Source organism: Musca autumnalis, unplaced genomic scaffold (assembly GCF_047663935.1).
Source record: "Musca autumnalis isolate F117 unplaced genomic scaffold, ASM4766393v1 scaffold_3, whole genome shotgun sequence".
In the NCBI taxonomy this organism is placed as follows: domain Eukaryota; kingdom Metazoa; phylum Arthropoda; class Insecta; order Diptera; family Muscidae; genus Musca; species Musca autumnalis.
In genome coordinates, this window is record NW_027411866.1 from 186,946,502 (window position 1) to 186,969,357 (window position 22,856).

General features: G+C 36.4%; 2 protein-coding genes across 2 annotated transcripts; both read right to left on the minus strand.

Annotated features, from left to right (window-relative positions):
• Nucleotides 1–778: 778 nt before the first annotated feature.
• LOC141398383 (antigen 5 like allergen Cul n 1-like) lies at nt 779–11,548 on the minus strand. The gene is made up of 3 exons (XM_073975668.1): nt 11,417–11,548; nt 1,210–1,601; nt 779–1,141 (listed from the first exon to the last, which is right to left on the minus strand). The coding sequence occupies exons 1-3, from the start codon at nt 11,546–11,548 to the stop codon at nt 877–879; spliced, it is 789 nt and encodes a 262-aa protein (XP_073831769.1). The 3' UTR covers nt 779–876.
• A 5,167-nt stretch (nt 11,549–16,715) lies between these two features.
• Nucleotides 16,716–17,725, minus strand: LOC141396810 (venom allergen-1-like). Its single transcript, XM_073972465.1, has 3 exons — nt 17,539–17,725; nt 17,098–17,483; nt 16,716–17,034 (listed from the first exon to the last, which is right to left on the minus strand). The coding sequence occupies exons 1-3, from the start codon at nt 17,668–17,670 to the stop codon at nt 16,788–16,790; spliced, it is 765 nt and encodes a 254-aa protein (XP_073828566.1). The 5' UTR covers nt 17,671–17,725; the 3' UTR covers nt 16,716–16,787.
• Between the last annotated feature and the right edge of the window lie 5,131 nt (nt 17,726–22,856).

Genomic DNA, 22,856 nt, shown 5'->3' on the forward strand with positions numbered 1-22,856 from the left:
TCAATAGGCTTCTTCATCTGTGAGACCCCCATTAACCCTCAAAATTTTGTGACGATCCGACCAAAATTGCAACCTGTAGCGTGATTACAAGGTTTAGATGGACAGACGGACGGACACACATAGCCAGATCGACTCAGCTCGTCGAGACATTTATTTCGATGCGTTACAAACTTTTTGGCCAAAACCAACTTATAATACCCTCCCCACATAGTGGTGTAGGGTATAAAAATTACACGTTTGAGCCGTTGATATATGCAATTTGACAGAGACCTTTGGATAAGTTTTCTAATTATTGGTATACAAATGTATCATATAGGCCCACGTTTTGATATACATAGCTCCCATTTTAGGTTAAACCCCGATATAAATTATTTTTTTTTTGTTTTTTGTCATTATTTTCCTACTAACTTCCCCGAATTTTGACATTTTCAGTTCACAGTAAGTAGGAAACCTACGTGGAAAATTGTATGACCGGTTTGGCGTGCGATTCCAGGGTATTTCCTTAAAAAAGATTGTTTTTATACCCTCAGCATTCATGCTAACGAGGGTATATACAATTTCATACGGGCAAAATGTGCCTCATCGAAATAATGGTTTTAGACCCAAAGTATGTTTGGACGAAATGTGTTTCAGGCAATTTGGAGTTGATTTAGCCATGTCTGGCTGGCTGGAGCGCACGATAACTCTCGAACGGATCAACCGATTCGCTCCAAAATTTAGCAAATAATCAGCATTTCAACCAAATTGACCGGCAAATAAAAAACAACATAACTGCATATTGTGATGAAATAATTATTTTAAAATAATTTCAATAAAAACGCTTAACATTTTGACAAGGAGTATGTATCTATGTATGTATATTCTTTTTCATTTCGTTTAGTCTTGATAATGGGGAATATCATTCACCTCGTATACTTCATTATCGCTACACAAAGAGGTATATGTCGCATCAGGGCCGGTTGTACAATGACTGGTGGCTGGTCCAATTCCATAGACAGGCAAACCCTCAATATTGATATAAGAATAATTACAAGTCAATATTTGCTGTACGATATCCTGTTCTCCAGTTTGCTGTAAGATGGCACAACCTACACGAGTTCCCATTTCTTGTACCATAGCAGTAAAGGAACCAATTACAGTACTGTAAAATAAAAAAACGATATTCAAATTAATTTCACATTTTTTTCAGAAGAATTAAAAGAATTATACCCATCACTTGGCGTTCTATATTCATGAATATCTTTCATAGATGCCATTTTATATTCATCAAACCATTGATCGATTTGATCGAGTGCCGTTAAACCTGCATCAAAATTATTATTCCAGAAATAGCGTACAGCAATATTTTGCCCAGCAAAATTGAATTGATCTGTATTACGACACAAATCGTGTTTAGCTTCACACTGTTTGACATTCAGCTCAGCTAATTTAGCCAATTCATCGTCCCAATGTGTTTTGGCCATTCGTGATGCTGGTGCAAATCGATCAAAGCCGGCAGCTGCAAGATTACGATATTCATTGTGCTTACTAACTATGGCATTGCGTAAGTCCTCACTAATGGGAATTAGTCGAGCATCGGGATGACATGTTGAAGAAAAGCTCTGGAATAGAAAATAGAAAAAATGTTTAATGAACAATATAGAACAAATAAATTTAAATGATTAAAATTTATAGAAGGAGATTGAGCAAATTAAGGAAGAATTTTAAATTGGACCACAAATAAAATGTTTTTAAACCATTAATAAATTATATGAGGTCTGGATGACATGCTTTTGATAGAACACATCGATTCCAAGTCATGTGTTACCATTATCACATTGTTGCCACCGATGATGAAGCGTTCTCAAAATCATTGATTTCGCTATGGCATTAAAATAGAACTCATGGGAGAAAACAAACCTTAGGATGTATTCGACCAACCGGTTTGTAGCGAGCAGCTGCTGCAATGATGATTTCCCGGAAAGTTCTCTCTCCTTTTCATTCACCGTGCAAAACATTAAGCATTAAACTTAGGATTAAATAAGACCAAAATTCTGAGCAGAGGCCAGGGACTAGCAAATGAGCGTAATGAGCTTCGTCGTACGAACCCTGAATACCCGAGAGTTAGAGAGCTTACTCATGAATGCAACAGGTTTTTAGGCGAACATAATCGGAACATGTAAGAACGGCGTTAAGCTCGGCCCGGCCGAACTTGTTATACCCTCCACCACGAGTAGTATTGAAGTGGAACTGAACAATTAGTTTCTTTTCGTATATGAAGAAGAATAAATAACGAATTCCAGCAATTTCGGTAAAACAATGTGGTTAACTTTCAAAATATACTAACAACGAAAACTAAACACCAAATTTCAGCCACTTCGGAGGAATATTGAGGCCACAACCTTCAAAATACCGAACGTCTGGAGGTACCGTCCTATGGGGGCTATATGAAGGCGTGGACCTATTCCGTCAAATTTTATATGGAAATTTGTATACCCCAAGTGAAGACTAAATACCAAATTTTAGCCATTTCGGAGGAATATTGAGGTCAAAACCTTCAAAATATCGAAAATCTGGAGGTACCGTTCTATGGGGCTAATTGAAGGTGTGGACCTATACCTACAAATTTCATATGAAAAGTTGTACACCCCAAATGAAGACCAAATACCAAATTTCAGTCATTTCGGTCTGATAATGAAGCTAAAACCCTAAAAATACCAAAAATCGGAAGGTACCGTTCCATGGGGGCTATATGAAGGCGTGGACCTATACCGACAAATTTCATATGAAAAGTTTTATACCCAAAATTAAGACTAAATACCAAATTTCAAAATACCGAAAATCGGGAGATACCGTTCTTTGGGGCCCATCTGAAGGCGTGGACCTATACCGACAAATTTCACATGAAAAGTTTTATACCCCAAATGAAGGCCAAATACGAAATTTCAGCCACTACGGAGGAGTATTGAGTCCACAACATTCAAAATGCCGAAAATCTGAAGGTGCCGTTCCATGGGGGCTATATAAAGTCGTTGACCTATACCGACAAATTTTATATGAAAAGTTGTATACCCCAAATGAAGACCAAATACCACATTTCAGCCATCGGAGGAATATTGAGGCCACAACCTTCAAAATGTCGAAAATCGGACGGTACCGTTCCATGGGGGCTATTTAAAGGCGTGGACCTATACCGACAAATTTCATATGGAAAGTTTTATACCCCAAGTGAAGACTAAATACCAAATTTCAGCCATTTCGGTGTGATAATGAAGCTAAAACCTTAAAAATATCGAAAATCGGGAAGTACCATTCTTTGGTGCCTATTTGAAGGCGTGGACCTATAACGATAAATTCCTTATGGAAAGTTTTATACCCCAAATGAAGACCAAATACCACATTTCAGCCATCGGAGGAATATTGAGGCCACAACCTTCAAAATGTCGAAAATCGGAAGGTACCGTTCCATGGGGGCTATTTAAAGGCGTGGACCTACACCGACAAATTGCATATGGAAAGTTGTATACCCCAAGTGAAGACTAAATACCAAATTTCAACCACTACGGAGGAGTATTGAGTCCACAACATTCAAAATGCCGAAAATCTGAAGGTGCCGTTCCATGGGGGCTATATGAAGGCGTGGACCTATTCCGTCAAATTTCATATGAAAATTTTTATACCCCAAGTGAAGACCAAATACCATATATCAGCCATTTCGGAGGAATATTGAGGCCATAGCCTTCAAAATACCGAAAATCGGGAGGTGCCGTTATTTTTGACCTATCTGAAGGCGTGGACCTATACCGACAAATTTCATATAGAAACTTTTATACCCCAAATGAAGACTAAATACCAAATTTCAGCCACTACGGAGGAATATTGAGGCCACAACCTTCAAAATACCGAAAATCAGAAGGTACCGTTCCATGGGGGCTATATGAAGGCGTGGACCTATACCGACAAATTTCATATGAAAAGTTGTATACCCTAAAAGAAGACCAAATATCAAATTTCAGGCATTTCGGAGGAATATTGAGGCCACAACCTTCAAAATACCGAAAATCGGAAGGTACCGTTCCATGGGGGCTATATGAAGGCGTGTGCCTATACCGACAAATTTCATATGGAAAGTTTTATACCCCAAGTGAAGACTAAATACCAAATTTCAGCCATTTCGGTGTGATAATGAAGGTAAAACCTTAAAAATATCGAAAATCGGGAAGTACCATTCTTTGGTGCCTATTTGAAGGCGTGGACCTATAACGATAAATTCCTTATGGAAAGTTTTATACCCCAAATGAAGACTAAATACCAAATTTCAGCCACTACGGAGGAATATTGAGGCCACAACCTTCAGAATACCAAAAATCGGGAGGTACAGTTCTTTGGGGCCTATCTGAAGGCGTGGACCTATACCGACAAATTTCATATGAAAAGTTGTATACCCCAAATGAAGACCAAATACCAAATTTCAGGCATTTCGGAGGAATATTGAGGCCACAACCTTCAAAATACCGAAAATCGGAAGGTGCCGTTCCATGGGGGCTATGTGAAGGCGTGGACCTATACCGACAAATTTCATGTGGAAAGTTTTATACCCCAAGTGAAGACTAAATATCAAATTTCAGCCATTTCGGGGGAATATTATGGCCAGAACCTTCAAAATACCGCAAATCGTGAGGAACCGTTCTATGGGGGCTATATGAAGGCGTGGATCTATACCTACAACATTCTGGGGGAAAGTTGTATACCCCCAACGAACACTAAGTACCAAATTTCAGCCATTTCGGTGTGATAATGAAGCTAAAATCTTCAAAATACCGATAATCGGGTGGTACCGTTCTATGGGAGCTATATCAAAACGTGGGCCGATATAGCCCATTTGCAATACCAAACATCCTAGGAGTAATAGAAACGTCTATACCAAAGCACAAAGCTCTACCTTAAAAATTTGCAAGGTGTATCTTTATTTCAACAGACGGACGGACAGACCGGCATAGTTATATCGACTTTGAATTTTACCCTGATCAAGAATATATATACTTTCTAGGGTGAATATTTCGATGTGTTACAAACGGCATGATACATTTAATTATACCCTCCATATTATGGTGGAGGGTATAAAAAGTGTCTGGATCACCTGAAGCCGTGCAACATTGGTACAGGATTAAGTAAATTGTGGGTAACGGTTAAAACACTCTCGAATCCGGGAAACAAGGATGATAGAACGGCTGTTACTTTCAACGGCGTGAACCAGTACTTCATAGAACACCCAGAGAGTGATAAGGCGAAGAGGAGTGTACTACGGCGTATAAAAAAGACCTCCCAGCCGAGGAGCTACAAGCACAATTTACGATGTGCGATGTTGCAGATGCCATCCGAAACGCGAAATCGTCGAAATCGTTTGGTCCACAACGAATAACAATGGTAATGCTTAAGCAAATTGGATGAACCCGGAGTTGAGAATTTAACAAGTATCCTCAACCTATCGTTAGCCAACCATATTGTACCAGAAGCCTGGAAAGTTAGCAGTGTGGTCCCGCTACTGAAGTCTGGCAAGGATGCCCCCTGAATCGTACAGACCGATTTCACTCCTGGTGCCAGATCCTCCCCACGATGAGAAACTGTTTTCCTGTTGCCTAACATCAACATGGATTTCGGAAAATGCATAGTACTACAACAGCATAAAGCGCAGTATTCACACATAGCAGTAGAGGAGTGAACCGGAACAGGCCGTGTGATCGAACAGTCATGGTGGCTCTTGACCTATCGAAGGCCTTCGATACTGTCAACCACGCCAAGCAGTTCGAGGATGTAGAGAAGACTACTCTCCAGCCGTGTTTGAAACGTTGGGTGATCAACTATATGTGCGGACGCCAGTCCTTTGTGGAAATCAGAGACAAGAAGTCCAAACCCCGTAGAGTGAAACAGGCAGTTTCCCAAGGAGGGGTGATATCTCTGCAACTGTTTAACCTCTACCTCTCTGAAATTCCACACCCTTTAGACGGCGTCGTAATGTATGAAGATGATTGTACGATCTGGGCGTCGGGTCCTATCGTCGATGACATACATATGTGATAGGTTAAATGTCTACATAGCTGACCTAGTGCAGTTCTTCCATCTGAGGAATATGTAAATATCCGCCGTTTAATCCACTGCCACACTGTTCACCATTTGGACGGCAGAAATGAGGCTCACACTGAACATATTGGTCGATGGTGTAGTAATTCCGACTGCTAACTATACCAAAATATTGGGTATAACGTTCGATAGCATGTTTATGTCGTCCGCGCAAGCCACAGCTATTTGGGATAAGATTAGAAACCTTGTTGACCTCTTACAACGCAATAGGCCGGTCAGTGGTAAGTTATGCAGCGCCAGCGTGGTATGCAAATGTTAGCGCTACGCAGTGGAAGAAAATTCAAATCTGCCAGAATGCCTTAAACTGGGTGCACATTGTCAGTTTAGATTGACAGCTTTGTGGTTGCTTGCTAGTGTGGCCGTTCATTTTTGTCATTCATCATGCAACCACAAAATATTTTGTGGTTACTGGACGGTTGAACAGTTATCGATAATTGCAAAAAATTATCATTCAAAACTGACAATGTGTGCTGTACTTTACTGAGGACTGACACCAGTGGACCATCTTCATGAAGAGGTGAAGGTTTTACCCGTGCGTCAGCTCAACAAGATGTTGTCGATGCAATACCGGCTTGGGTGTTATCGCAGTGAGCATCGCTGGCACGATTTAATGGACTGGCTTCCTCCACCCAGGCACGTCAGGAGAGATCTTCATGATCTAGAGAGAGGTCCAAAGCTATAAAAGAGAACCTCTAGACCAATGCCGATCTTTGGTATAGTTGACGTTACGAAGTTTTTCGGCAATTTACACACACAGGACCCGAACGCAACGAAAGAGCGCACAAAAGAGAGGAAATGTTTTGATTTGTTTTTGCTTTGCAGCGTGCGGGTCCCTGCGGGGAAATAAATTAGTTTAAAAATAGCGTATAACTAGTTTAAAAATAACCACAAGTGGTTATTTTTCCATTATTTTTCATTACGCCAACTAACTATTTTAACATGGGGATGAGCAATTGTCCATCTCTGCATTACTTCTAACAAGTTATAAACCAACTATTTTTAACTAATTTATATCTAACTATTTTTTGACTTTTTATAATCAGTTTGTTTTTGTCCTAAAGAGAGAGAAAAAAGTATATTTTTATTTATTATATTTTATTTACTCGTATAGTTTATTTATTTTAATTCTCTCTTTTGCTTTTATCTTTGACTTTTTGTTTTGACACCAGTTGTTTCTCAGTTATGTTTCCTTGTCTTTCCTCTTTTGGTATGCCGAGTCTATCAAAACTAGCTTGTATAATTGTATGTTGCATTTATATCGAAATAATTACGAAAGTCTATATGAGAATTATTTACGTCGAAAACACGCTATTGAACATACAACGTTTACAACTGGTTGATCTCTAGATGACTTTTCAACTAATTTATTGTTGGTTGTAGAAAAATTGCTTTGTAACCGACTATTTTCCAACTGGTTAATAACTAGTTGGAAAGTAATGCAGATATAGTCAGTTCTCCATTTTTATACCCTTCACCAAATGGAGGGTATAATTAAATTTGTCATTCCGTTTGTAACACATCGAAATATTCGTCGGAGACCCTATAAATATATTATTGATCAGCATAAAATTCTATGTCGATTTAACCATGTCCGTCCGTCCGTCCGCCGCACAGTGTTGCCTCAGTGGACAAAAATCGAAAAATGTGTTCTTGACTTTTTTATAATTTTATGGTTTTATTTTATTGAGAACACTTCAAATAGGACAAACCTCAAATATGTTGTCGATATTTGGTGTTACTATAAAGTTATAGCTCGTTAAACATAGAACATTTTTCGTATGTGACATTTACTAAAATGTATTTAAAAAAGAAACCCATGTTCATGGAAATTTTTTAAAGAAGTTGTTGACATATTCCACAACTTTTGAATAGGGAATTAAAGAGCGGTCGATAGTCTTGCAATTTATGAAAAAAAAGTTTACATATAATGTGTATACATAAAGTACCGTTATGTTGATTGCAACAGTAACGTGTTATACAAAACTCACGAATTTCGCTTCTTTCATGGAGTGTATCTAAAAATTGCAGCAAATTGCAGTTTCGACCATTTGGTACATGAAACAGACATCCCTTTCGAATTAAAAAATGCAAAGTTTACATCCTATAAAATCCGATTCTCGGAGCCACAACCATATCATCATAAACAATTCGCATATGAAATTTGAAGGCGGTTCAATTAAAATTGGCTGAGTTATAGCAGAATCGGAGAAATATATATGGAGATATATCCACATCTGAACCGATTTTTAACAAAATCGGTAAAACTGATCAGAGGCCCCAGCAAATATCGCATATTAAATTTGAATTCGGTTCAATTAAAATTGGCTGAGTTATTGCAAAATCGGGGAAATATATATATGTGGGGGCTATATCGAAATCTGATCCGGTTTTTAACAAAATTGGTAAAACTGATCAGAGGCCCAAGCAAATATCGCATATTAAATTTGAAGGCGCTTCAATTAAAATTGGCTATGTTATAGCAGAATCGGAGAAATATATATATGGGGGATATATCCAAATCTGAACCGATATGGACCAAAATGGGAATTTTTCATTCCTATGCCTGCATAAGTACTTGTATAAAAATTCATCGACCTAGGACAACTCCTTCTATTTTTGTCCACGTTTACAAGGAAGCGGCAACACTGTGCGCCGTCCGTCTGTCTGTTGAAATCAAGATACAGCTCGCAATTTTAAAGATAGAGAGTCAATATTTGGTACAGAAGTTTTTATTACTTACAGGATGGTTGGTATTGAAAATGGGATATATCGGTACACGTTTTGACATAGCCCCCATAGAACGGTACCTCCCGATTTTTGAAGGTTGTGGCTTCAATATTCCAACAAAATGGCTGAAATTTGGTATTTAGTCTTCAATGTGATATAAAACTGTTCGCCAGAAATTTGTGTGTACAGGTCCACGCTTTAATATTGCCCCATTTCCGACTAAAATTCGTCGGTATAGGTCGACGTTTCGATATAGCCCCCTTGGAACGGTACCTGCCGATTTTCGTAATACTAAAGATTGTCACGTCAATATGGTACGTGGTCTTCTTTAGAGGTATACAACTTTCCCCCAGAATTTTGTCGGTATCGGTCCACGCCTTCATATAGCCCCCATAGAACGGTACCTCCCGATTTTCGGTATTTTGAAGGTTTTAGCTTCATTATCACACCGAAATGGCTGAAATTTGTTACTTAGTCTACGTTGGTGGTATAAACCTTTCCCCCAGAACTTTGTCGGTATCGGTCCATGCCTTCATATAGCCCCCATAGAACGGTACCTCCCGATTTTCGGTATTTTGAAAGTTGTGGCCTCAATATTCCACCGAAATGGCTGAAATTTGGTATTTAGACTTCATTGGGGGTACTCAAACTTCCTCAAAGAGTGACTTTCTCAAAGAGTGACACATCTCGAAAAATCAAGTTTCGAGAAAAACACGTTTTAACTTGGCGATTGAAATTTGACTTCCCACCTTAAAAAGATTATTACACTAAAACTAAAATAACTACTTGGACCATATTTTGCAACCAGATAGCCAGATATCAGTGTAAAACTTCTGTGCATGATCAAGCATGATTTGAAGTGTTTTAGTGCTTCATAAACTCAAAAACATACGAAACTCGTAGTAAATGAGCTGTAACTCGTCGAGTTTTAGAGATATCAGCATGACATAAAATAACGAAGAAGTCATAGAAAAAATACAAATTGCTAACTCAGAAGACGCATTTTTTGAGTTATGTCACTCTGTAAGTAAATGAGCGATATAGCCCCCATGGAAAGGTACCTCCCGATTTTTGAAGGTTGTGGCTTCAATATTCCAACAAAATGGCTGAAATTTGGTATTTAGTCTTCCATGTGATATAAAACTGTTCGCCAGAAATTTGTGTGTTCAGGTACACGCTTTAATATTGCCTCATTTCCGACTAAAATTCGCCCCCTTAGAACGGTACCTGCCGATTTTCGTAATACTAAAGATTGTGACGTCAATATCCCACCGAAATGGCTGAAATTCGTTATTTAGTCTTCCAAGAGTTATACAATATTCCAGAAGAGTATTATCAGTACAGGTCCACGACTTCACATATCCCCATAGAAGCGCACTTCTTGATTTTCGGAATTTTTAAGTTTTAGCCACATTATCTTACCGAAATATAGGAAATTTGGTATTTAGACTTCTTTGAGTCTAAAAAGTTCCGTCAGAAATTTGTCGGTGAAATAGCCCCCATAGAACGGTGCCTCACATTGTTTTACCGAAATTGCTGATATTTAGTATCAAAGGAAACTAATTATTCCATTTTACTTCAATACAACTTGTGGTGGAGGGTATATCAAGTTCGGCCCGGCCGAACTTAACTCCGTTCTTACTTGTTTTAGTTTTCAATCTGGTTGATCTATAGATGACTTTTCAACCAATTTGTAGTTAGTTGTAGAATAATGCATTTATAACTAACTATTTTGTAAACCGGTTGAGAAAAGTCCCGCAGGGGCGTACAACCTTACTAACACACTGTCAAAAATTGCCAAATATCAGGCAGGCTTGGATAGCATTCACACTGACATGGATGCGCAGGCAGTACACAGATACAGTGTGAATGCCGTACATGGAGACCACCCTCCATCCATCGCAGAAGAAGAATGCCAGCTGCCAAATCAAACACGAGTGGTTTTAGCCCAGTTAAGATCCGGACGATGAAGACGACTCAATTCGTATTGTGCCCGAATTGATGCCAGGATGCCCAACACATGCCCGGCATATGGATTGGGACCACACGACACACTGCATTTATTTAACTGCCAAGCTAATCCCACTCACCAGGTCCTGGTTGCAGAATTCTTGAGTCTGGATACAGAAGATCTGAACTGAAATGCAGCATAAAAAAATTCGACATCGATTTTTCCCTTTGAGTTAGAACCAGTCTATTGTCTAAAGAATAGTTGTTATTTGACCATTCTGAAAGCATTCTTTACGTAGAGCTTGAGCTGACATCTCTTGAATATATAATTTTTTTACAATGAAAGAAGACTTATTTCTAAATTAAATTTTTAACATAAAATTAAAGTCCAAGAGAAGATATTTAAATAAAAATCTTTTGAATTAGCAAGCTAAAATTTTGGGAATATACCAAAGTTGTTGTTTATGATTGAAATTTCTTACAAGGGTTTTATGCATACGTACATATACAGAAAGAAGTCTGTTAATGTCCAATGTGTGGAATCATTATAGACCATTTTGCTTTCATTTTTTACACGATTTTCTCAATAATTCCAGGTTCATATTTTAAATATACTCACCCCATTATGATTACATCCAATGTGTCCCTCGAGTCCATAGCACAAATCCAAATCACAATAATCCGTGGCTGAGCAATAATGCAGAGTTCCCAATATCAAAAAAATCGAACACAATTTACCGAGGGCAAACATTTTTCCGTCTATAGAAATTTATAGTGACAAATGCTCGAAAAATAGCAGATGTTTATCATTTTATACTCATTTTGTTAAAAAGTAAATATAATTTTCAATACTTTTTTATGTATTGTATCCAGGGTATTTAAGCAATTGTTTTAGATTTCTTTAGATGTTAAGTATTAAATAGACTAAAGTAAATATACCGAAAAAACGTACATCAAATAAATCAACTTTTGTTACTTTATTCGACTGACGTTTGAAAAAAAGAATGATGAACGCAAATACAGTCAAACCTTGGTCAATTGTTTCACATATGCAATGCTAAACTACTAAAAAACTATTGAATATTATTTAACATAATCCACCCGTTACTATTCTGGAACACTTGTTCGTGAATGTAAACAAAATTATAATCATGGTTTCCAGGTGAACCTGTGCAGAAAATTCTATTGAATAGTGTTTGCGGTTTCCACAAAATAATTTAAATATGTATGTGTGTGCGAGTATATTGAAAATGGCTTGAATTGAATTTAAATTGACCTTGGATTTAGGATATTACTAGGTAAAAATAAACAGTTATAGAAATAGAAATATTTTCAAATAAATACATTACACCCTATAAACAAACTGTTACAAGTGCTTTGATCTCCATAGATAATATTTTCAATAGCAACAACTGAATTTTATGCCGAATTATTCTTATGAATTTAATTGTAACGTGGGAGGAGGTTATTTGGAGTCGTAATGAACATTAAAAATGTATATGAATATAAAGCTTAATATACAACATTCAAAATATATAAAAAATGTAAAATTTAAAATATGAAACTTAAAATATAAAATACCAAATATAAAATATATAATACAAAATATAAAATCTTATATATAAAAGACAATGTGTGTGTTTGTACTTTCCGTATAGATTCTAAAAACGAGTGAACCGAATTTCCTGAAAATTTCAGAGGATGTACAGGGAGAATGCATTTTTTCTGTGAATATAGGCTATATACCTTCTCTTGGCCCAATAAAAACCCTATTTTCGCAAAACTTACGAAGGTATTGGTGAGAAAATTAATTTGTGAGGCAAAGGTGGTTGAATCTCCGACCCTAAGTACTTATATGGACCTAAACACCCGACCACGCCCACTTTTTTTTTAAATATGTCATATCTCTAAAACTGCTGAACCGATTTATGAGAATGTACAGGGATGACCCCTGGTGAAAATAAGCTACATATTTTGGGGTACCTCCGTAGGCCCTAGTTTTGAAAAACCTACGAACGTATCGGTTAGAAAATATATTTGCGAGGCAACCGTGGTTGAATCTCCGTCACTAGGTACTCATTTAGGGCCTAAAGACCCTACCACTTTTTTAAATATGTTATATCTCGGAAACGGAAACGGGTGCCACCGTGGTGCAATGGTATGCACACCCGCCTTGCACGTTGAAGGTCGTGGTTTCGATTCCCCGGCCAGTCGACATCAAAATTTTCAACGGTGACAAAATACCCCTCTGTAATGTTGGCGACATTCCCTGAGTATTTCAGCCATGTAAAACTTCTCTACAAAGTGGTGTCTTAAGACACGCCGTTAGGACTCGGCGATAAATAATAGGTCAAATATCATTGAGCTAATGTGAATCGGGGTGCACTCATTGATATGAGAGAAGTCTCCCTTGTTGCGTATTGGATGTTTGTGGAACAATTATATCGCCCTTTTTGTAGAAAATTTACTTATGTTGAAACTGAGGTATGGGGTATTGTAACTCGCGAATTGTTGTAATATACCATAACTTTTGAACGCATTTAGGTAAAATAAACTGTTTTAGCACGATTCACCGATGGATTTCTTAAAATTATAATTTGAGCGGAAGCTGTAGTCATACTAATGTAAAATAATTGGAAAAAATCGTTGAAGGAAACGAGTTTTTTTAAGACAATTTTCAATTAGTGGCTTTCCAATACAATGTAGAGTATAATGTTCAAAGAAGAAGTTAAAAAATACACTTCAGAGATGAAGTTTCTAATGTATGATTTTTTAATATAACCACTGCATCAATTTCAAACGGATGCTGACATTTTGAAGACTGAAAATTGGGTTTTTTGAATTTTTGCTCTAATCGGGACGCGCAACTGTACTCGTTTAAAAACTGATTATGAGATTGTAGTACTCGCGTTTACGAATTTTTTGATGTATAACTCGGGCGTGTAGCCTTCAAGGATTCACAACAATCTCAGCTTAAAGTCGAAATTTTTCTGCGTAAATTTTTATAAAAAACCTGTTTTTTTTATTCAAAATTTCAACTGCCATTAGATAGATTGTCGGTGAAACCCGCGTGAACTTAGTTTTTTACGTTCTGAATCTAAGAAGCCATGATGCGTCCAAATCCGTCCACTAGATCGGCGGATATGATACCCCTAAAATTTCGAAAATCTGCAAAAAGTGTTTTTGAAAATTGAGCGCATTGAAACGCGTTTTGGTAGTGTAATTTTTACTGAAATAACTAGGGCTATATGCCTGTTTAAAATGTGCGAAAACATATATTTCAAAACTATCGCTAATCCGGATATACAATTGATTTTTTCTAAAAATTAAGTGCGATGCTACATCCACGGTTCTTGATGGATCGCAATGAAACGGCATCAAATGATGTATTTATTAAAGGTTATCATCGAAATCGGATGCGCATAAAATGTAAATGAACTTCGTCGAAATTATGACCATCTAACTGTATTTTGCGCCCTAATATGCAACAGATGCTACATCGTGGCCGACAAATAGAATTTCACAAGCCTTACATCAAATAAAAGGGATTGATTCGCTGTGTTGCAAAATCGGATGCGCATTATGTCATTTTCACTATTATATGCGTTTCAAATGTTGTAATATTCAATATAACATTATTTTAATATTATGCCACAATTGGAATTCCTTGTGATTTAATATAATGTTCTAAAAATATTCGCCAATTGGAAAACTATAAGCGACAAATTTGTTGCATCAGAATATCTTCATTATTGCGTGAAATTTTGACGAAAATGACGAAGAACTAAAACATTTTTTCTTCAACTTTTCCTATAAAACCATAAAATAATTAAATTAGAATAACATGATTTTTATTTTTTTCGTCATATTTTTGCAAATAACATGAATACTATAGCTCAAAACTTCACGACAAAGGTTTCATTTTATTCCTCACAATGTCTGGATGCTGCTATAATTTTTTTATATATTTGTTTGTAAGTATAAGCGCTATTGTCTCAAAAATATGTTTGTAAACACGTGAAATTATTTAACAAATTAGTTTTTCGCGAATCGATTGAAAGTTTTCGATTTTTTTTTTGCATTATCGCAAAGGGTGCGAATTCAGTTAACGATAATAGGTTATAACAACTTACTATATAAAGCCGCGATTTTTTTTGAATTTTTTCTAATTATCATAATTAAAACGGCCATATCTTTTGCGCGCAATGATCACGCCCACTTTTTTAAATATGTTATATCTCGGAAACTGCTGAACGTATTTTCCTGAAAATTTCACAGATTGTACAGGGGTGACCCCTGCTGAAAATAGGCCCTATTTTTTAAAAACCCCATTTTTGTAAATCGTTCGAACATATCGGTTTGAAAATGAATTTGCAATGCTGGTTGTGTCTCCCACCCTAGGTCCTTATTTGGGACCTAAAGCCCTGACCATGCCTTTTTATACCCTACACCACATTGTGGTAAGGGGTATTATGTCTTTGTGCATTTGTATGTAACATACAAAAGAAAACGAAATAGACCCATAGTTTGAGTCGATTTATGCATGTCCGTCCGTCTGTCCATGTATTTTTGTTCGCAACGTACAGGTCGCATTTTTTGTTCGATTCAGTTGAAAATTGGGGACTACAATTTTTTAGCCATATGATATAGCTCCCATATATATTTTCGGCCGATTTCACGTATTTTCTGTACCACACACGCTATATGTGCCCGATTTCGATGAAATTTGGAAAGTGTGACTGAATTCGATCTAGAAATAAATGTGCCAAATTATATCGAAATCGGTTCAGATTTGGATATAGCTCCCATATATATTTTCGGCCGATTTCGCGTATTTGCTGCACTAAACACGCTATATACGTCCGATTTTGATGAAATTTGAAATGTTTGACTGAATTCGGTCTAGAAATAAATGTGCCAAATTCTATCGAAATCGGTTCAGATTTGGATATAGCTCCCATATATATTTTCGCCCGATTTCACGTATTTGCTGCACCAAACACGCTAAATAAGTCCGATTTCAATGATATTTGGAATGTGTGACTGAATTCGGTCTGGAAATAAATGTGCCAAATTATATAGAAATCGGTTAAGACCTGGATATAGCTCCGATTTATATTTTACATATGTGTGGTGTATGGTATCATATAGTCGGCCCCGCCCGATGTTGATCCTTTCCTTACTGGTTTAAATATATTATATCTCCAAAATTTCTAAAACAATTTCCATGTAATTTTTAGATGATGTACAGGGGAGTCCCCTGGTGAAAATAAGCTATATATTTTGTTGAATTCCGGCGGGCGGGTTACCCCTGTGCCAAATTTTTTAAATGTTCTATATATAAAACTTACGAACGTGTCTGTTTCCCCGACCCTTTGATACATATTTTAGCCATAAGACCGGAGTGGTCTTAGTTATGTTAGATGTGGTATATAATACACGTTATAAGAAGGCGGAAGGACGGCCCACTCGACCCTTAAGTTGCCACTGGACATTTATTTGAAGGGCACACATGCAATTTTAAATAGAAGTTATCATCTGGAACGAATGTACGATGTCACACAAAAAATTTCCTAGAAGCTTTAGATCGATTCTTGAAGGATTTAAGAAGCAATTCACGTTCATATTTCAGACAAACACTTCCAGTTGTACTATTCCAGCAGATGAAATAAATTCAGTTATTTAGTGGTATGTTAAAATTACATATCGACAATAACATTCTGAAGACTTTTTATTTATAGTGACTTGCAGATCCCGACTAATTAGAGATGCAAGAAAAATATAACTAACTTAAGAAAAGGTAAAATAAAACTGTTTCCTGGTGTGAATATCCTGATGTAAATTCCAATTGTGAATATCGACAATTAGTGGTGTACCTCCGCAGTCCCGATCTTCCAGAGAAGAAATACATTTTTACATTTCAATGTTTTTAGATTTCTATTTATTTCAAATTTCAAGAACTTTATATAGAATTTAAATTAAGTAAAAGTTTAAGGCACTAGGGAATATTTCTCATTGACAGAACATAAAGATGTATAATTGGCATTTGTGCCCGTGGTACACTTACTAGCAACTTTGCCTGTCACATAAACAGGTTTACGAAGGATATTAGTATAGGCGTAATTGCATGCCAATAGCTGTCTGAGTCTACCCGAAGACAAAGACTGTCTTAAAGCAGCACAGCCAACATGTGTAGATCTATCCTGAACCATTGCAGTGAAATGTCCAACATCTTTGCTGAAATGCAGGAATTCACAAATTCAAAAGCTTTCATTAAACCCGTAATCGACGACGACATACCCACTATCAGGTGACCTATAACTCTCGATTACATCCAATGGAGTATCTTCGTATTCATCAAACCACGATTGTATTTGAATTTTAAGTGCCTTGGTGACATCTATAGAACCACTGGAACTAAAGTCGGCCAAATTTTGTCCAGCATATTTAAATGTATCCGTATTTCGACATTTGTCATGTTTCATTTCACATTGACGTACATTAAGTTCGGCTAATTTTGCCAATTCCGAATGCCAACGCATTGTAGCCATACGTACGGCCGGTTTAAATGGAGAAAACCCTTTTGCAATTTGATTGCGCAGCTGATTATGTCGATCCACAATGAAGGTCTTCAATGTTGAAGACATTGTTACGATTTTGGGATTTTCACATTTTGAACTAAATGCCTACAAAACATTAAAATTGTTTGAAAAAATATTGGAAGAAAATGTTGACTCTTACCCCAGTGTTGTTACAAGCAATGTGCTTCTTATCTTGGCATAGCGATTTGCTGCAATAATTTGTGGAGTTGGTAATATTAAAAATACTAAGTACCAGAACGAATATTATAGGTATATTTAATTTCCAACACATCTTTTTTTTCTAGTTAAGAATTGTCAACTGTTCAAGCTATTAATATTTTCAACTCACGCCAATATAGGAAATAATGAAAAACAAAATAACAACACCTGTATTTATAATGGGTTTTTGTAATAACCAGAGTATGGGAATGAAATAGGGTTATTACATACGATGTATATATTTACTTACTTGGATGGATGGAAAAGCCACTCCAATTGACATCAAGTTTTACAATGAATTCGTTACTGTAGACTGTCATCGAAGCTTCAAGCCTTCTCTCATTTTAATAAATGCATCCCGATTCCTATAAGCTTTTTTATCGCCGAGACCGAACGCCGCACAGTGGTTCAGAATCGTTTTTTCCTGATCAATACACTGTAACTTTTGAACGGAAAGAGATATTTTTATAATGTTTTTGTTCGGCAAATAAAATAGTCAGATTTCCGATGAGTTTTTTTTTCATATTTGGGTTTTCATATAACTCTTATAAAAACTCATGTATGAAAAAATTTCCAGTTGTGTAAAAAACAAGTAAAAAAGCATCAGTCGGCTTTGCCGACAGAGATACACCCTCAGCCTGTGTGGATTGAAATACTTTTTTCCAAAAAAAACTTATGTTTTCAAAATTTTGGCCGTATGCACCGACAAAAGTATGGATAGGATTAAAGCTCAAAAATTTGCGGGGATATCGATAGATAGGGCTTTTTTATCACACTAGCCTACGAAAAACATAATCTATATATATAAAAGAGTTGGGTGATGATGACTGACAGATCTACAACGCCCAGACGAAATTGGAAATTCGTCCTAAAAGGGTGCGAAAAGCACTAAAATGTACTAAAAATTAGCTCATTTGCGAGGCTGACCGCCTAATAATCAACGCCCAGACGAAACGGCTGAAGCTAGACACCTGAATTTTTTGTGAGGATTAGTTTTGGGGTGAAGGTGCTCGATAATGCTGGATTTTTAGAAATTCGTCCTAGATATGGATAGAGCTGGAATACTGAAATTTAGAATTGAGATTACAGTTGGAGTGTAGGATGAGATAGTTTTAAAAATTCGTACTCACAGTTACGAAGAGTAAAAAAAGGTTCTAAATTTGCTACAATTTGGATTTGAGAGAACGGACAGAGTTGGAATCCTGAAATTTGGAATTAAGATTACTGTAGGACTGAAGGCTTGAGAATGTTTGGAAAATTCGAAATTATGGATACGAAAAGTACTAGATGGTACTAAATTTGGATTTGAGTGAATATTTAGAGCAGGAATCCTGAGATATGGAACTAGATTACTGTTGGAGTGTGGGTTTGGAAATTCCTACTTACATTTATGAAAAGTACTAAATGGTTCTAAATTTGGTACAATTTGTATTTGGGTGAACGGATCGCGTTGTAATCCTGAAATTTGGAATTACTGTCGAAGTGAAGGATTCAAATAGTTTTGGAAAATCGTACTTATGGGTACGAAAATTACTAAATGGTACTAAATTTAGGTGAACGGATATTGCTGGAATCATGAAATTTGGAGTTAAGATAACTATTGAAGTGAAGGGTTGAGATATGGTGGTAGTTTTGGAAATTCGTACTTACATACATATTTGTACGAAAAATACTAAATAGTACTAAATTTTGTACAATGTGGATTTAGTTGATCGGATGGAGCTGGGATCCTGAAATTCGACATAATGATTACTGTTAGGGTGTAGGTTTGAGATATGGAGGCAGTTTGGGAAATTCGTACTTATGTGTACGAAGAGTACTAAATTTGGTATTGACCTCTTTAAGAAGAATGCTTTACCTTCCGAGGACAGAAATCCCTTGATGTGTAGGGGTAAGATACGGCTGATTTTTTTGAAAATCAAACTGATGTGGTACGAGTAGTATTAAAATAAGTATTAATTAATGTTGGTATCAGTAAAAATTTTTCATCATATTTTATCTCAATTTCCATATTAAATATTATTTATTTTATATGTATCCTTTCCGCATACGAAGTAGCGGGCACTTTGCTAGTATAGCTATATTCGGTTCGAGCTCTCCAGCCACTAGATATGGTGCCATAGGGGTTTTTTACAACTTTCGCCCCTTTTTTTTCGAGAAGTATGGACTTGCCCCTGAAAAAACTATTACTGCAGTAATTGGGGCAGCGAATGAAAGTTGCTTCAACAAAAATCAAAGTGATTCGAGCGCAGGTCTTAAAGTGATTTTATCCAAAATTTTGTGTGGGAGGTACCCGAAGGAGTGGACAAATATAGTCCATATTTGAACCTGATCTATATCTGGTAGATATTTTAGGATGTGTAAAGTATGGACCAAATCGGTCACTCCCATCAAGAGTTATAGTGTGCACAATTTTTCCGAATATTTGAACTTTTGTGGGGTGAAGGAGTGGACCGATATGGTTTAACTTCGAACTTAAACTAAGTTTGCTCAAAATATTACAAAGACCAAATTGTGGACCGAATCGGCAGATCCGTTAGAGAGTTATCGTGAGCTCCAACCACTGCACACGGTGTCATAGGGCTTTTTTGTAACTTTGAGGCTATTTCCTCAGGAAGTGTGGACTTGCCCCTGATAAAGCTTATACCGTTATATGGGGGGCAGTGAATGCAATTTGCTACAACAAAAATCAAAACGATCAGAGAGCAGGTCCTAAACTGAACTTTTACGAAATGTGGGAGGTACCGTTAGAGTCCATATTGTAACCCCATCTATGCCTGGTAGAAATTTCACGATGTGCAAAGTATGGACCACATCGGATGCTCCCTTCAAGAGCTATCGTGCGCACAAATTTTCCAAACATTTTTCAACTTTTATGGGGGAGGTACCTGAAAGAATGGACCGATATGGCCCATCTTCGAACTTAAACTAAGTTTGGACAAAATGTTACGAAAGCCAAATTGTGAACCGAATCGGTTAATCCGTTCGAGAGTTATCGTGCGCTCCAGCCAGTCAGACGGACGGACATGGCTAAATCAACTCCAAATTGTCTGAAATGGATTTCGTCCAAACATACTTGGGGCCTAAAACCATTATTTCGATGAGGCACATTTTGCCCGTATGAAAGTGTATATACTCTGGTTAGCATAAATGCTGAGGGTATAAAAACACTAATGTTTACACATGTAGTTTCAAAAATATTTAAAAAGTGTCAAACGGACTAAACGGTTACAAAAGTGTATATGGGCTAAAAGAGGACACTCTAGTTCTAGTCCAATAAATTTGGAATTTCACTATAATTTAGTACCTGAGGGAAAATAAAATAGTTCATATCGTGTAAACACAACGGTAATTTAAAGACATCAATCCTTCCTACATTAAAAAACAATGAACACAATATCTGTTATAGTTTTCGAGAAATAGCTATTTCTTTCCCCAGAAATTTTCAAAAATGACGTATTTTCCAAAATTGCACACCTTCCAATATTTTGACCTAATTATACCCTACACCACTATGTGGGGAGGGTATTATAAGTTGGTTTTGGCCAAAAAGTTTATATGGGTCGTAGACCCATACATATATATACAACAATGACTGTCTTGACGAGCTGAGTCGATCTAGCTATGTGTGTCCGTCTGTCCATCTAAATCTTGTAATCATGCTACAGGTCGCAATTTTGATCGGATCGTCACGAAATTTTGGGGGTTAATGGAGGAAGAAGCCTATTGATTTTGGTGATGGTCGGATAATATTCAGGAGTCGAAATGGGCAAAAAATTTAGTTGGAGAAAAAGTCAACGTTTTATTTCAAAGCGCATATCTCCGCATCTACACTCCGTTTAATGCCAATAGCACATTTCAAATTACTTTTTGTTACTTCATTTTAGTCGATATCCGTGGAATAACCTCGGTAATGTTTATATATCCTGGTTTGTAATCTTATGAAGTATCTTTCAACAAAAAGTTTGGATTCGATAGCGTACCGTTATAATTTTTTTTAATTTTCTTTCAAAAAGCCCAAAATTTGTACGGTTTAAAGTGTTTCATCGGAATAGCACATTCTTTTATAACTTGAGTAAAAATGCAAATTTTGAATGCTTCTGTTACGATTCTTTAAAATTGGAACAAATAAAAGCTATTTTAAGTTTAAAACGCTAAAATTGGTCGAACTATGACATAATACCGGGGAAATAAGACCTTATGAAAGCTGTGGACTTTAATTGTCCATAATACGTTAAAAATTTGGCGTAAGTTGGCAGTTTATTGTCAGATTTATAAAGATTTAATGAAAAATGAATTATAGAAGACAAATGGTGCAAAATAAAATTGAACTTCTTCTGAAATTTGGTTACAGTTCTTCGTGAAACTTCAAATTCCTATGACTCCTAATTCATAATGGGGTCCGGTGTTTGCATTATTGTTTTGGGTCTGAGCCAACCATACAATAAAGAAAAAACCAGATTCTTCCTGTAAACAGAAAGAAAATAGGTTGGATTTTTTGAGGCAGCTATAATGAATATTATAAGGAAAAGCATGTATTCGTTTCCCGAAGCAACTAATCATTATTTGCAGGATTCCGATGACAAAATCTATTACTTCTTGCATCTCCGGAAAGAGAAAGAGAGACCAACAATATTGTTAAGTTGATCGCCTCTAGGAATTGAACGGTACAAAATATTACAGTACTAAATTTACGAATATTTCCAGTTTATGTCTGTTCCATAAATTCAAACTATTTTCTTTCTGTGTATAGGAAGGATGTGGTTTTTTCTTTATAGTATATTGGCTCAGACCTAGAGGAATAAAAATCGCCCAATATTTTAACGGTTAAATTACCTTAAGGCCAACATTGAACCCTATTATGCAATAGGGTTCATATGAATTTGAAGTTTCAGGATGAAATCTAACCAAATTTCATTAGAAGTTCAAGTTTATTTTGCACCATTTGTCTTCTATCATTCATTGTTCATTAAATCTTTATAAATCTGACAAGAAACTGTCAACTTATGCCAAATTTTTAACGTATTATGGACAATTAAAGTCCACAGCTTTCATAAGGTCTTATTCCCCGGTATTATGTCATAGTTCGACCAATTTTAGCGTTTTAAACTTAAAATAGATTTTATTTGTTCCAATTTTAAAGAATCGTAACAGAAGCATTCAAAATTTGTATTTTTACTCAAGTTATTAAAGAATGTGCTATTCCGATGAAACACTTTAAACCGTACAAATTTTGGGCTTTTTGAAAGAAAATTAAAA

What these genes read in the sequence shown, in the direction of transcription:
- LOC141398383 (XM_073975668.1), bottom strand. Translation starts at nt 11,548, where the DNA reads ATGTTTGCCCTCGGTAAATTGTGTTCGATTTTTTTGATATTGGGAACT. An exon ending in TTGGATGTAATCATAATGGG is followed by an intron (nt 1,602 to 11,416) that starts GTGAGTATATTT and finishes TTTCTATTCCAG; the next exon opens with AGCTTTTCTTCAACATGTCA. An exon ending in TATAGAACGCCAAGTGATGG is followed by an intron (nt 1,142 to 1,209) that starts GTATAATTCTTT and finishes TTTATTTTACAG; the next exon opens with TACTGTAATTGGTTCCTTTA.
- LOC141396810 (XM_073972465.1), bottom strand. Translation starts at nt 17,670, where the DNA reads ATGTGTTGGAAATTAAATATACCTATAATATTCGTTCTGGTACTTAGT. An exon ending in TTGCTTGTAACAACACTGGG is followed by an intron (nt 17,484 to 17,538) that starts GTAAGAGTCAAC and finishes AATGTTTTGTAG; the next exon opens with GCATTTAGTTCAAAATGTGA. An exon ending in TATAGGTCACCTGATAGTGG is followed by an intron (nt 17,035 to 17,097) that starts GTATGTCGTCGT and finishes CCTGCATTTCAG; the next exon opens with CAAAGATGTTGGACATTTCA.